At 37.2% G+C, this 14,640-nt stretch overlaps 1 protein-coding gene across 1 annotated transcript in view; it reads left to right on the top strand.

Annotated features, from left to right (window-relative positions):
* Positions 1–9,842, top strand: part of LOC107287707 (vesicular inhibitory amino acid transporter-like) — a 15,876-nt gene extending 6,034 nt beyond the window's left edge. Inside the window, exon 2 of the mRNA XM_029284187.1 lies at positions 8,697–9,842. Within this exon, the coding sequence (XP_029140020.1) occupies positions 8,697–9,842 (1,146 nt within the window). The remainder of the gene's footprint in view (positions 1–8,696) is intronic.
* Positions 9,843–14,640: the final 4,798 nt, after the last annotated feature.

The following is a 14,640-nucleotide window of genomic DNA, read 5'->3' as shown; positions in this document are numbered from 1 at the left end:
GCTCAGTGTCTTTAACCTCTGAGCCACTACTGGGCCACAGCCTGTTCAGAATCAGGCTGTGCAAGCAGCAGGTAAGCGCATGGGCATGCATGAAGCTCCCTTCATGCAAGTGGCGGCCGCTTGTGCTCACACACAAAGCTCCCCTCAGATGAGTAGTGGCTGCTTGCCCTTGCATGTAAAGCTCCCCTCGCACAAGCAGTGGCCGCTTGCATTTGTGCAAGTCCTGCCTACTCCCCCATGCTGGGCTACCAAGCCAGAAAAGTTGGGGACCGCTGCTCTGAGCCATCATGCCCCTTGCATCCTTAGGGATATATAATAAGTGTAGAGAACAGAGGCAAAGACAGGAGGAAGAGCCATTACCAGGCAATAAGAGGGTCTTGAGCCAGGTCAAGAAAACAAGATAAGAAAATGTCTTATCCAAACTCTTTCTTAGTTCACATGAAGATAAAGTGAAGGAGGGAAGGCACGTGCAGACTTGCAAGATCCATTACTATCATTTTTATAATAAAAGTTGGTTTCTTAATCTGTTCCAGTTTATATAGCTGGTTATGGTTTGTAGTGCAAATACCTCCATTCTATGTCCCCCCCCATTCCTGATCATGTGATCCAGAGCAGAGAACTTAAGCCTGCATTTTCCAGTACAATTATATACACACATATATGCAACACAAGAGGAATAGAATGTTGGAAAAAGATTATGTAACGGGCTTGTTCAGAAAGCGAATCAGAACAAATTTGGTATGGTGGCAGAAGTCTACAAAAGAACAATTGAATTTAAAAATGGTCCAGATCTAGCCAGGTTTCACAGAAAAATAAAATCCCAGGGGAAAAAATATTAACCTGATACGGGTCATGATGCTGCCAGCTGTTTCTTTCTTAAGCCCATCTCCTTCTTGGTATTGTGACTCAGTGGGAAGCCACTATTAAGGGTTTGAAAAGAATACCAGAAACTATGCTTGATAGGCTTCCCCTTAATAATTTAGCTGGGCATTAATAAAAATAATAATGCTACCCAATGCCAGCTGCATTCTAAACAGGAGAGCATTATGATCCTTTGCTAGCATGCAATGTCCAACTGGATTTTTGCTGCCGAGACTGACCTGGAAAGCTTAGGGGTTTTCTTCTTTTAAGTTTTTTTTAAATAATACACATTCAAAGTTTTCTTTCTTTTCAGCAGGAATTATGAAACATAAAGTGAGACCTTAAATATCTTGAATATTCAAGTAGCTATGTAGTTATGCTTAGTAATGCTAGCAACATGACTGCAGCAGATAATGGCAGGACTTGTTATGATAGCTTATGATTACTTTGAATCCTTATGCTTTATAGGAAAGAGAGACCCTTTTGTTGCATATTGATTCAGTACCTGTGGGGAAAACCCACCAGAACAAGAGTTAAGGGTATCTCATGTTGGCTAAAGCTTCACCCTAATCTATATAAATAAAAATGTAAATGTTTGTTTGTTCAAAATCTTAAATCTCTGAAAGTTCTTCACCGATTGCTTTGAAATTTTGACACAACGTTGCATTCGAATACGCGCGTGTTTTTATATACCTACTATTATATAGATGTCACACCTGTGACAGGTAAAAACATGCTTTTTTGAAAAATAGCGCCATCTGTTGGACGTAAAAGCAACACACGCTAGCATTGTGAAATTAAACATATTACAAACGTGCGCTTTCTCTTTTCTTTCTTTTCCATTTAACCAGACTGAGCCACAGCAACGCATGGCCGGGTACAGCTAGTTAGTAATAATGTTGTACAAGGCTAAAAAAAAAAATTTCCTTCCTTCCTTCCTTCCTTCCTTCCTTCCTCCCTCCCTCCCTCCCTCCCTCCCTCCCTGCCTATACCAGATGAGAGTATGGATTGCTGGGTTCTGCAAAAATGCTGGTCCTTCTCCTGGTCTTTACTGCCAAAATGTTTATTGGAAACTTAGTACAACATGTAAAGTTTAAACCCAACAATTTATTAGTGCAATGACACACTAAACCTAATTTCTTGATCATGACTTATTAAATGAACAGCTGGCTTCACACAACATGCTAAGCTGCCTATACACATTGGTTTACAAACCTCAGTGCTAAGAGATCCTTGGTGCTCTCTGAGCTTGGTTGTTTTCTTGCAGATGGTTTGACTTGGCTGAGCAGCTTTTATGCGAATGCAACTTTTTGGGGGGTTAGTAAAAAGCATAAAGTGCAAATGCGGTGTTTGAACCAACCAGTGATCTGACTGCTTTTTTACTTTTGTCAAAATTAATATATTTCAGCAAGTATAAGATGAACTAGATACTTTTTTAAGCCTCTCATTTCTGTTGGTTCTTGCCTTTTATGTCAGCAGGTCTGTGGATTGCATTTCTTATATATGCTTGTGTGAGGGAATCAAAAAACCTATCAATTTAATGCTTTTTCGAGTCCCCTTTCCATGAAAGACATAATGATAAGGTTCTCACTCGCCAAGTAAGGCCTGCAAGCAATCCTTTTAAGATGGTAAGAAGAAAGTCTGTACTATACACTACTGAAATATCTGCAATCCTGTTACTTGAGATGGATGCTGTAACTTTTAAAGCTTCCATTTCTTTCCATTTTATCTTTTGTGTAAGTAAATTGCTTTAATAAACTGCCTTAAAAGAAGAGGGGAAAAAAGAAAACTAAAGCAATGCTTTAAGGAAAACAAATAAAAAAAGCTGTAAACTGTAAGTTCTTGGTGATTGACAGCCTAAGGCTAAAATTTTGCGTAGCCAAAACTTTTTCTTTTCTTCAAGAAAATCCATTTTTGTTAGGATGTTAGTAAAAAATGTTAAGCCAAACAAAAGTAACTCCCAGTGTTTGCAAGGAGAGGTTCCAAGAAAAGTGTGATGACTTTAGGGCAGAAATCTATATGCATAAGCTGCAAATAAATGGTATTTACAGCAGTCCTTCCTCTCACCACGTACCTATGGTTTAATCTAGCATGCATTACTAAGTGCATAAAGCTGGCAATAGTGTGCATTTTCTTGAGGAAAAATAAAGCATGATGCTTCCCTTGCTCAAATGAGCAAACAGAGCTATTCCAGAACATCAAATGCCCTAAACACTGATTACACAGAGCCAGGATGACAAATCACACCCTGTTTCTCAGAGTTAGTGAGCTGTAGAGAATCTTTTCCCTTGGGGATAAATGGAAAAAAATGAACCTTTCTTCTATCACGTATCAATTATGAGGATAGTTGAAGAGGACCCACCATCTGAACTGATACTGTTCCTTGCTATTGTTTTGTGACACTCAGAGGAAAATACCTTGCTAAGGCTGTTTCATTCATGCTCCTTTCATTGTTTGGGAGAAAAATTAAGCAAATGCCATCCTTGCTTAACTTTCTGGCTAGGTTCAGGTCATATAATAAGCCACATTGCTTAATTGTAGCTTGTTGAATAAGTCATGGTTGCCTGGGCTTAAATTGCAGGATGCTATAATCCATGGTTCAGAAAATATAAAAACTGGGTTTGCACAATGCCCTAAACTAAAGCTAAGTAAATCATATGATGCTGGGCAGGTCTTAAAGCATCATCATGCTGTCAATTTTAACCAGAATCCTGTTTATATCCTTTACCAAAGATAAAATTAGCATGTATGTGGATTTGATTGATAGCTAAATAGATATGCTACAACTGATATCTGTCAGCAGAAATGCGTGCAAGAAATCTTCATTGTTTTTTTTTCTTAATCTGAATATATGTGCATTATAAACATGAATAGTTAGATGTTAACAATTGGCACAGGGTCAAATTTTAAACCCCGTTCTTGTTTCCCAAATGTTCCTTGCAACGTCTTTTTCCTATTTCGAGGGATAGGATAGGAAAGCATATACGAAATGTATATATTAGGAGAAATAAATTTAATAAATAAATAAATAAATAAATATACATGTTTCTGGACTAGGTCTTACTTCATTAAATACATGTAAACAACTTGATATATTTACATGACAATAGGAAAAATATGTCAGTTATAGGACCAGAACATTAATTGTGCATCACCATTAAACATTATTAAGATGGCAGAAGATGTTTTTTGTGTGTTTATCATGTTAGTAGTTCTGTATGTGGAATTCATGCTGCATCGATAATATACACTAAGCCTCTTGAATTTTAAAGAACCAAATCGCTGACAGGGCTGGACTTGTTTAGACATTCAGTTGATATCCAATATGTGCATAGATCAAGCTGGAAAGAGAACAGCCTGAACATGCTGGTCTTGCTCCATTCTCTCTTGAGCCCTGGATGTAGACAGCTACATTATGGAAAGGAAGTTGTATTTGAGATTTATTTAATACAGCTCTTCACACAGTATGGAATCCTATTTTGCTATGGTTCTGGACTATTTGAAGATGAGTGCTCACATCAAAGCCAATTTCAATACATTACCTTCTCCTCCTCCTATTTAGAACTTCATTGAACAATTCCAATTTTTACCTACTTGGAAGAATTCATCTAAATTCCTGAATGGATTTCAAGTGTTTAAGAAAAAACATCCTTAAGGAAGACATCAGGTGTTATGCTGGAGGCAGGAATGTGACAGGATAACCTCTTGATGCCATATTCTTTATTTTATTCTCTCTCTCTCTCTCTCCTCCTTCCATATACTGCCTCCTTCTCTGTCTTTTCTAGTTTACATCCACTGTTCCTTTCCTTTAGATGTTTAAACTGGATCCCATTTTTGGGAACGTTTAACCAGATCCTAATTTGCCCAGATCAAGTCAGTTCACAGTTTTGGAACCCATCCCAACCTGCAGCAGCTGGATGGTGCACAACAGACAGAAGATAGAGAATCAAAACAAGAATAGAATAGAAGTCTCTAGATGGCCACCAGAAGCAATCAGTCCTGGTTCAAAACACTGAGTAATAGTGTTGCTTTAAAAACTTTCTGAAATGCCAGAAACTAAGAGCTGCTTGAATCTCTGGAGACAAGGAATTCCCAAATAAAGAAACAGCAACAGAGAAGGGTTGTCAGCACATTTCTGCCCCTCCCTTACTCCATACAGAAGCTAATAGTAGGCTAGCCTGAACCCATACCTTCATCACTAGACAAAAAAATAATCTTTTGGATTTTGGACAGTTTACCTTCTGTCCTTCAGATTCAACTGAAGGAAGCATTCTTCTATATTTCAGCTGTAAAAGATTATTTTTTTTTACATTTAGATCAGCAGGCATTGAATTAACATGCACAGGTGCCAGAGTTCAAAGCAATCAGATTGCAATTGCTCCCCAAGGCACCCCTAGATAAAACAACATTTGACAGTGATATTGTGTTTTCTTAGAAAATATGCCAGCAAAATACATAATGCTATGGAGAAAGGAAACAAGTAGAAAATTAACATAATATTCTTATGCACAAGTTGGAAAATCATAGAAACATAAAGAAGCCTTTCTCACCATTAAAATAAACAAAGAAGGGGGGTCATTAACTTTCAATTTCATATTTCTAATACAAATATCTACTGTAAATAGAAATCCTATACAATCAAGTAGCAGCTATGTCTTACTATTTTAAAGCTAAGATTTCTTAATAATGGAATAATGTGATTTGGGACCAGAATTGAGTGGTAGGATCTTGGATTCCTAAAAGATAATTCCCTTTTAAATCTGGACAGTTGTAATGCTTCAAATGAGACTCCAGCTTTATGTGTATATGCAAACACAAAGATAATAAATTTTCTAAAAATATTCAATAATTTATCTAAAGAGACACTTATAATCCTTAGAATATTTTGTATTAAAATTTTCCACTTAAAATGACTTATAAAGGCCTTCTTATTTTAATGTATTTCTGTTCCAATTTCCTGTTTAAGCATGTAGCCACAAGAAGTTTGGATTGCCCAAACATATTGCTTCAGTATAATGGCTCCATAAAGCTGGGAGGTTAATGTGGGTTATATTTGCACTTTCTGTGTTTGTAAAAGCAGTGGTAAATGCATTGTTACTTAGAATGTTTGTTCCCAGTATTTTGCTAGCTGGTTTATTGATGAGAAATGTTAATTAATTTCCAAACTAGGTCCTACTTCATTAAATGCATGTAAACAACTTGATAGAGATATATTTACATGACAGCAGAGAACAATATACTGTATGTCAACACTAGGGCCAAAAAGGCTATTAAATTGTACAGCACCATCAAACTGATTTTTGGTAGAAAATAGGGTAGAAGATAGAAAATATGGTAAGAAAATATATTTTGTGTGCTTCTCGTGTTAGTTCTGTATCTGGAATTAATGCTACATTGATATTGTACACTAAACCTGCTGGGTTTTAAAGAACCAAAACATGGACACTGCTTAGAGTGTGATTCCCAGTATTTTACTTTGTTGGTTTTATTGATGTTGGGTTTTATCACCCGACCGTTGGTAAGAAGGATAGGACTATACTTCCAGGTCGTACTACGAACCTAAACTATACCAATTTTCCCTTTATATAAAATCTCTCGGTTTCGGTCTTGTCGATGTAAATCCTGTAAACCCAAGTCGTATTTCTAACGAGGTTAGTCATTTTTACCTTCTTTAATTTTCTTCGTATTTTCACGATGGTTCATCTGCTGTGGTACAAATCAAATCTATTCTACACTTCACCCACTCCCATGGAAAGAAAATAGAAAGAGTATGAATCTAGCAGAAAAGGGGATTAAAGGGAATGGTATAGCTGGTTCCACAAATTACAACATTGGTCAGATCAACATAGAGCTGTACCGATTGCTAAAGTGGAACAGAGAGCTATCCCTGATATGTTGTATTGTAATTTTAATTCCTATTCTTTCCTCCCCCCCCCCCTCATTTTCACTTTCCAGATTCTAGGGAGATGTAGCAGAAGGAATGGTGGACTGATAAATTATCACATGACCAGGTTGAAGATCCATTATTTTCCATCCCTTTGTCTTAAATCTATACAACATAAACTGATATTAAATCTTAAATATTTCCGGTGTTATCTACAATCCCGAAATGCTAAAGTCTGGCATTATTTGGGGGCTGAATGGAGTGGCATCTCACCCTCTATAACTGTTACATATTTATAAAACCCTCAAGTCACTAATAAATGAATTTGCCATAAGGTTTGAGCAAAAGAGTGACTGAGCACTGTACAGCTTCTCACTGAAACAGATGTGCCAATAGAAAGGTAAGGAAGAATATGAATGAAACACCTCCCACAGTACCATTAAAACAGCTGCATCATTTGCACAGCTCACATGGTTGGTTCAAGACTTCTTTGTCGCTGTCTTGGTATGTGTGGGTGTACAAAATCACTTTTCCAGATACTGTCTAGAACATGTTTTGAAGCAGGCATATAAACCTAGAAAAAGATACAGCTATTTTGATAATACTGAGAGGGGTTTGATAGATGGTCCCACACATTATAAAGTAGCTCCATCAAATGCTTTTCATAGACCCTATGGCAGGTAGGTAGTGTAACTATATAAAAAGTCTGCCTCTGGAACAGACAATAAATCAATAACTCTCCCTCTCAAAAATACAGCTGACTTAATATTCATTTCTTGGATAGAATCTTGCAAACAAAATTGCAGCCAGAGGAGGAGCTCCTTGGACAGAGAGGGTCACAGGACCAGTCCCTGATGTCTCTACATATATTTTTTTTTAAAGTGTGTTAACAAACAATAGAAGAATAAATGTTCCCTACGTTCTGAAGAGCTCGTGTTAACCTCTCATAGTACTATCAGCCATTGTGGAACTGTTAGAAAATCTGTCCTCATTCTGGTAATTTTGGTATAATACACTCCTGGGGAAATGACCATAGTCTGTATTGTGCCAAGAAAACAAAGGGACATAATCATCAGGACTCAATTTTGGCTCAAGGAAATCTTTACTTTTTGTAGACGGGTCTATTCTGTGCCGATCTCTAGGAATTTTTATTTTTATCGGTGTTGCTAAAACTGACAGGGCTGTGGAATAAGATGAGGAAGTGATAGAATATAAACTAAAATCAGGATCTCTGTAGTAGCATTTTTTCCCCTTAAGTATGAATAATTAGGAAAAAAAAATTTTATAGTAAAGAGGCGAGTCGTGACTCTCCTCTTCCTTGAACAAAGACCCAGATTCAGCTTTCTTTTCTCAAAAGTGTGTGTGGGGAATGGTGTCTGGGTACCCTTACATCTTTATATTCCTTCGTAACTTTTTCTCATAACGTTTCAATCTTTTCTTTTCTAAGTACTCTTCGAGGAGTACAAATAAATAATCCCTAGCTGCTAAAAGTGTCATTTCCCTATTTGCATACAGCCTGTGAAGACAGCTAAAGCTCTTTGATTTTATCATTATTGAACCGCTATTGAACATTAATATGCACCATGATTAAATAGCTGCTTCAGAGCCTTTCAGAATTATGACTGTAATCACAACCAGCATTTAATATTTAATAAGAGCTTGTCTCTGCTGTTCACCTCTACGCAGCTTCCTGGGCTCCCTATGCTCCTGCCAGCAGTTGTGTTTGTATGTTTGTGTGTATGTGTTTGTGTGCATATTTCTTCTAACTTCGTATATTGTAAATATATGCATTTGGGGGCAACCATTATTTAGCGCGACAGGTTAATGTAAGAGCAGTCATTCTGTGCAATTAGCCAAAGGTAGCCATTGTCAGCTGCAGGTTTGAATGGACAATTTCTAAGCAACGTCTTTCTTCAGGGTTTTTTTTTTTTCTTCTGTGTTTTGTCTCTAGGGGATTTTTGTTCTAGGCTTGCCATATGCTCTGCTCCACAGTGGATACAGTGGGCTGCTTCTTATTATCCTCGCTGCAGTCTTCTGTTGCTACACCAGCAAAATTCTTATCGCTTGCCTCTATGAGGAAAATGAAGATGGGCAGCTTGTCAGAGTGAGAAGCACATATGAAGACATCGCTAACGCTTGCTGCAGAAGGTTGTTTCCAAAACTTGGTGGCAGAGTAGTCAACGCAACCCAACTAATGGAGCTGATCATGACGTGCATTTTGTATTTGGTTGTTAGTGGGAACTTGCTGTCACATAGCTTTCCAACTTTACCAATGACTGAGAAAACCTGGTCCATAATTGCATTTATAGGTCTGCTGCCCTGCGTGTTTATCAAAACCTTGAAAGTTGTATCCAGACTCAGTCTGCTCTGCTCCTTGGCCCATTTTATTACCATATTTGTAGTGATCACTTATTGTTTGACCCAAAGACACCATTGGTCTTGGGCAAGGCTCAAGCTGTCGGTAGAATTTGAAGATTTTCTAATTTCAGTTGGTGTGATCATTTTTAGTTACACTTCACAAATTTTCCTTCCTACCCTCGAAGAAAGCATGCAAAGTCCTAGAGAGTGTGGGTCTATGTTGAACTGGACCCATTTCTTGGCTTGTGTATTCAAGACAATCTTTGCAGTAACGGCACTGCTAACCTGGGGAGAAGAAACCAAAGAGGTTATTACTGACAACCTTCCTTCATCCTTACAGACTTCAGTGAACTTATGTCTCTTGGCCAAGGCACTCCTGTCCTACCCATTGCCCTTTTTTACAGTCACAAAAATATTGCATGCTTATGTATCACCTAGGGACAAAGTCAACTATAAATCGCCATGGCTTGCTGTACTTTTAAAAAGTGTCCTCCTCCTATTGACTCTCCTGATGGCCATGTTCATACCACACTTTGTCCTTCTTATGGGTCTAACTGGCAGTGTTACTGGTGCAGTGATGACCTTCCTTCTTCCTTCTTTTTTCCACCTAAAGCTGAAATGGGAAAAGCTGATGCCGTTTGAGAAATGTGCAGACATATCAGTGTTTATCTTGGGTATATTCTGTACCTTAGCTGGCCTGATATGCTCCATAAAAAGTATATTGGAAGCTTTTGGATAAAATGGGGACGGACAAACCCAAGTATCTTATTATTTTGCAATCACGAAACATTCGAATTTAAATAAAAATACAAGCAGTCCTCGACTTACGACCACAATGGAGCCCAAAATTTCTGTTGTTAAGTGAGATTTTTGTTAAATGAGTTTTGCCCCATTTTATGACCTTGCTTGCCACAGTTATTAAGTGAATCACTGTCGTTCATAAGTTAGTAACCCAGTTGTTAAGTGAATCTGGCTTCCCCATTGACTTTGCTTGTCAGAAGGTCCCAAAAGGTGATCACCTGACCTTGGGACACAGCAATTGGTCATAAATATGAACCAGTTGCCAAGCATCTGAATTTTGATCACATGGTTATGGGGACACTACAAAAGTCGTAACTTTGAAAAACAGTCATAAGTCACTTTTTCAGTGCTGTTATAACTTGGAATGGTCACTAAATTAACTGTTATAAGTTTACAAGTTGTAAGACCACTTGTAAAGGATTGGATGGGGTTGGATCTAGAAGACAATAGCCATGCTTCGGCCCCACTGAAATCAACATGATAGCACTGGTTTAAAAGTTCCATTAGTTTCAACAAATGAAGGCAAATCTTTGATTTGGAATAAAAGCCAGTTGTCCTTGGCTTTGGACTAACCTAGTGAAAGCTACACCTCAAAAACAGGATGGGACCAAAAACATTGGGGGGGTGCCCTAACAAAAACCAGTTTTGATTTAATTGTAATTCAGTTAAACCAGTTACTGTGACCACCCTTTTATTTAATCAATTTCTCCCTTCTGTCTTGTTGACATTTACAGTTTAGCATCCCTGGATCCCCTGTGCACACGATGTACCACTGAACTGAAGCATGTAAGCATGTCTACTTCTACCAGATCCAATCCAGTGTTTCCACATTTGCATGCAGATATTCTTGATTGTGACATTTATATATAAAGTCAATGTGATTCTTCAGAGATGTTTTACAAGAGCCACAGCAGATTTTGGGACAAGTCAAAATGAGAAAATGCTAGCTCCTCTCCTATTTAAACATTTAAATTTTGGAGCTGGTATTGCTTTTAGCAATTCAGGAGAGAAATGTAGGAATACCTTAGCCAGACCTGGAGAGATAATAAATAAGCAGATAAATAAAAAACCTACTGCTTCTTTTATCATGAGACTTGCCTTCTCGGATGAGGAATATAAAGTAAACTTGATGTAATTGATTTTAAAAAGGACTTTTTTATTTGTTTGTTTTTCCCTACTAAAAATTGTCTTGTTGGGAAGAGAATCAATTGCATCGAAGAAACAATGATATCTGGTGTATGTAACCCTGCTTTCATTTACTGCTCCTCCAAACCAAATGCACTCTGCGTGATATCATCTCATATTTTAAAAAGCAGCACAAGGGTGCAAGTTGGACCAGAGAAATAGCAGACAGCAAAAATTAAGCACACATATTGCAATTTTTTCCTTCATAAAGAAAGGCTATGTGTATTTGTACATTGACTAGCTTGTTGTTGTTGTTAATTGCGAAGTCGTGTCCGACCCATCGCGACCCCATGGACAACGTTCCTCCAGGCCTTCCTGTCCTCTACCATCTTCTGGAGTCCATTTAAGCTCACGTCTACTGCTTCACTGACTCCATCCAGCCACCTCATTCTCTGTCGTCCCCTTCTTCTGTTGCCCTCACTAAGAGCCAAATGGTTCTGTGTTATTTCTCTTATAATGAAATCCTAGCCACATCTCCAGAAGACAAATGTCTTTGCAGGTTTCCCTGCTTATGATTTGTTATATACTGTTGTCTCGCTGCATAACAGAACTAATGCTTCAATAAAACTGCAGACTAAAAGCAGAAGTTTCTCTGCTAGCTAGACAAAAAATTGTTGCCTTTCAAAAAAAATAAAATCTGATAATATCCTAAACAGTTTTGTTTGTTAAGTAAAGTAACGTACTGTCAAAATCAGCATGCAAACCATCACGAAATTATATTTTTGACATTTGTATTTTTCATACTTATGTTATACTGCGGTATTTATTAATTCTGTCTTAGCAAATGAAATAAAATTAAAAAGATTGCTTCCCATTTGTCCGTAACATTATTGAGATGTAAAAATGAATGATCTTATAGAAATAGTAATAGAGACATTATGGCACATTCAGTCATAGTGGGATTGGGTTGATTTTAACTTCACGGAATGTGTGAATCCAGCAAGTCTAGTTTGCAAACCGTTGTTTATCTTTCATGTAGTGTATAAATCAGCTAATTGTGGTTTAGTCAACAAATCATGCTTTAAAATCTGGCTTAACCATTGTATAAAGCCAGCCATTTTCAGAATTCATGCTTAAATGTATGTTAGGATCTTTTTTTACCCTTATTTTGTTGAACAAGACATCGGGGACTGCCTCAGCCATAATGTTAACCTGTAATAGGCAGATTTACATATTATGATAAGCCAAACCAAGTAGAGTAAACCACTTATGGAATACCATTGTGTGCAGGCAAGCCATGTTGATCAAGTTACTTGAATATTATTTCATTAAACTCTCATGTTGAAAATACACTAGCCATTAATGTCAGTAAGAGTAATCTGTCAATAAGATTTCAATTAATCAACCCAGTTCTGTATCCCCCAGATTAAAGGGCGGTATATAAATTTAATAAATAAATAAAATAAATAAATAAATGTAAATCAGTGATATGCTGAAAAATGTACAACAACTGGCTCTGCCAACTCCATTACTACCATCACATTGCTCCATGAATGCCCAAACAGCTGATTGGTATGCTAGGTATGCTCTACTCTCAATCAGCTTGCAAAATTCCATGAATTGAATTAATTAATTAATTAATTAATAAGCAAGCAAGCAAACAAGCAGCTCCAGCATCCCACTGGTGTTGATTTAAAAATACTGTTATGGTTCCGACAGATGAAACCCATCAAAAGAACTTCGAGGCAAAATTCTTCCTTAAAGAACATTTATTCGGGAAACAAAGTAGCGGCACTACATAGTTGAACCCAAAAACTAAATTCCCTTCCCCCAGATACAAAGTAACAAAATACAACTCCCACCCCCAATAAACTGTCATAAAACACATTCCCCAATTAGCTTCAAGCGCGGGCTTTCTCCTCAGCTCCTCAGCTCCTCAGCTCATCCTTGAATTCCCACAGCAGCGTTATTATTATGGCTAGCTGAGCTTACATCCCAACACCCCCGCCGCTGCTCCTGATTTCTAAAAGCAAGAAAAAGCATGTTAAAGGAATAGAGAAAATGGCTGCATTTTCATCAGTTGTCAGAGCAGGAACATCCAATGTTAGCAGTGTTGACAAATACCTTGTTATAAGCCATGTTACTTGATTCCCTACTGAACTACACAATATTTTCCCTGGTTTAAGTCATTAAGCAATCCATTGTTTAGAACTGATAGGTCAACTGAAACTTGGTATTTATTTTCTTGGCTAGATGTTTAGACTTCTTTCTTCTTATTCAACAGTGTTTAATAATAGTAAGCTCCCAAATGTAGGAAGAAACTTAAGTCTTAAGGATTGGCAAGGCCCTCTAGAGAGAGGGAAGAGAGTTTGATCTCAAGGGATATATAGAAGAACATGGGACCTGCAACACATTGTGAATATCTCAACAACCAGAAATTTTAACAGCAGTTGTTTGTTGTGAGGAAAAAAGGTGCAAGATTGAAGAAAGGTTGTAAGTAAAGAGGTTAAGCCTTAAGAATTTCTTCCTCTCTTTTGTATTCATGCCTATACCTAACCTTGTATTTTCAACATACTTGGCATACATCTTGAACTTTATATCTAACACTGGACTAATCCAGCCATTCTCTTCCATCTCTGCCCCTATTTACCTGAAAAAAAAAAACAGTTCTGGAGTTGCTAAAGATAAGCTTGTAGTAAGGAATTTGGTTATCATCATTATTTATTTTTGTTCCCTTCAGTATCAACACTGATAAGACTCATGCTTTTAGAATGTAATTATCTTGTGATAAAAAACCTCATTGGCTTCATCAAAAAATTATTATGCAATTTATTTGGTTTCTTTTTGTATGCAGAGTATTTCTTGATTTTTTAATACTTTATCTGAACAAATTATAAGCTGAATAAAGTAAATCAGCTTCAATAAGCAGAGCCATAATTAACATCCTGTACAATAGACTTTAGTTTTAAAAGATATTAACTTATTAAAAGAATAGGAATCACAATATATTTTGCATTAGCGATAATCCGTTATGATAGGAAACAATCTAGACAGAAGTACTTTAATGAATACTTGGCATCTTAATATGCCAAATCTATCTTGGTCTAGATAATTAAAAGAATTGTTTGAAAGACAAAAAGTTAAATTATCCTTACTAGCTTTCACTCACACTGGCACTGAGTCATAATAAAAATGTGGAAAGGGATTTGAATCCCAGACTTGAATGCCAAACAATAACGTCAAAATGTAGAAACTGTCTTTGTACTTCTCAGCAGCTGTGCCTGTGGTTTGAATGAACAAAAGTGACTTCTCAGCAGTAGTTTAAATAGTTATTTATCCAGAAACATAAAACTATAATATTCTGCATATCAGCCTTCTACTATCTTGGTGCCTTCTAGATATAAGGAATGTATATGGATAGAAGCAGCATATGTGTTTTTATTACAGAATGTTTTCCCCACCTGTTAAGTCCGGAGATAAATGGCAATGGAGGCAATTCATGTTACAGAACAGATCTTTATTCTCTCTCAGTCACAACTACCAACCAACAAGAGCAGAGGCACGCAGGCCTCTTTTTATACTCCCAGATCCCCAGGCAATCACAACCAATA

The sequence above is a fragment of the Protobothrops mucrosquamatus genome, unplaced genomic scaffold (genome assembly GCF_001527695.2).
Source record: "Protobothrops mucrosquamatus isolate PMUCROS unplaced genomic scaffold, P.Mucros_1.0 scaffold416, whole genome shotgun sequence".
NCBI lineage: Eukaryota > Metazoa > Chordata > Lepidosauria > Squamata > Viperidae > Protobothrops > Protobothrops mucrosquamatus.
Note: the sequence above shows the minus strand (reverse complement) of the source record. Positions and strands in the feature narration are given on the sequence as shown.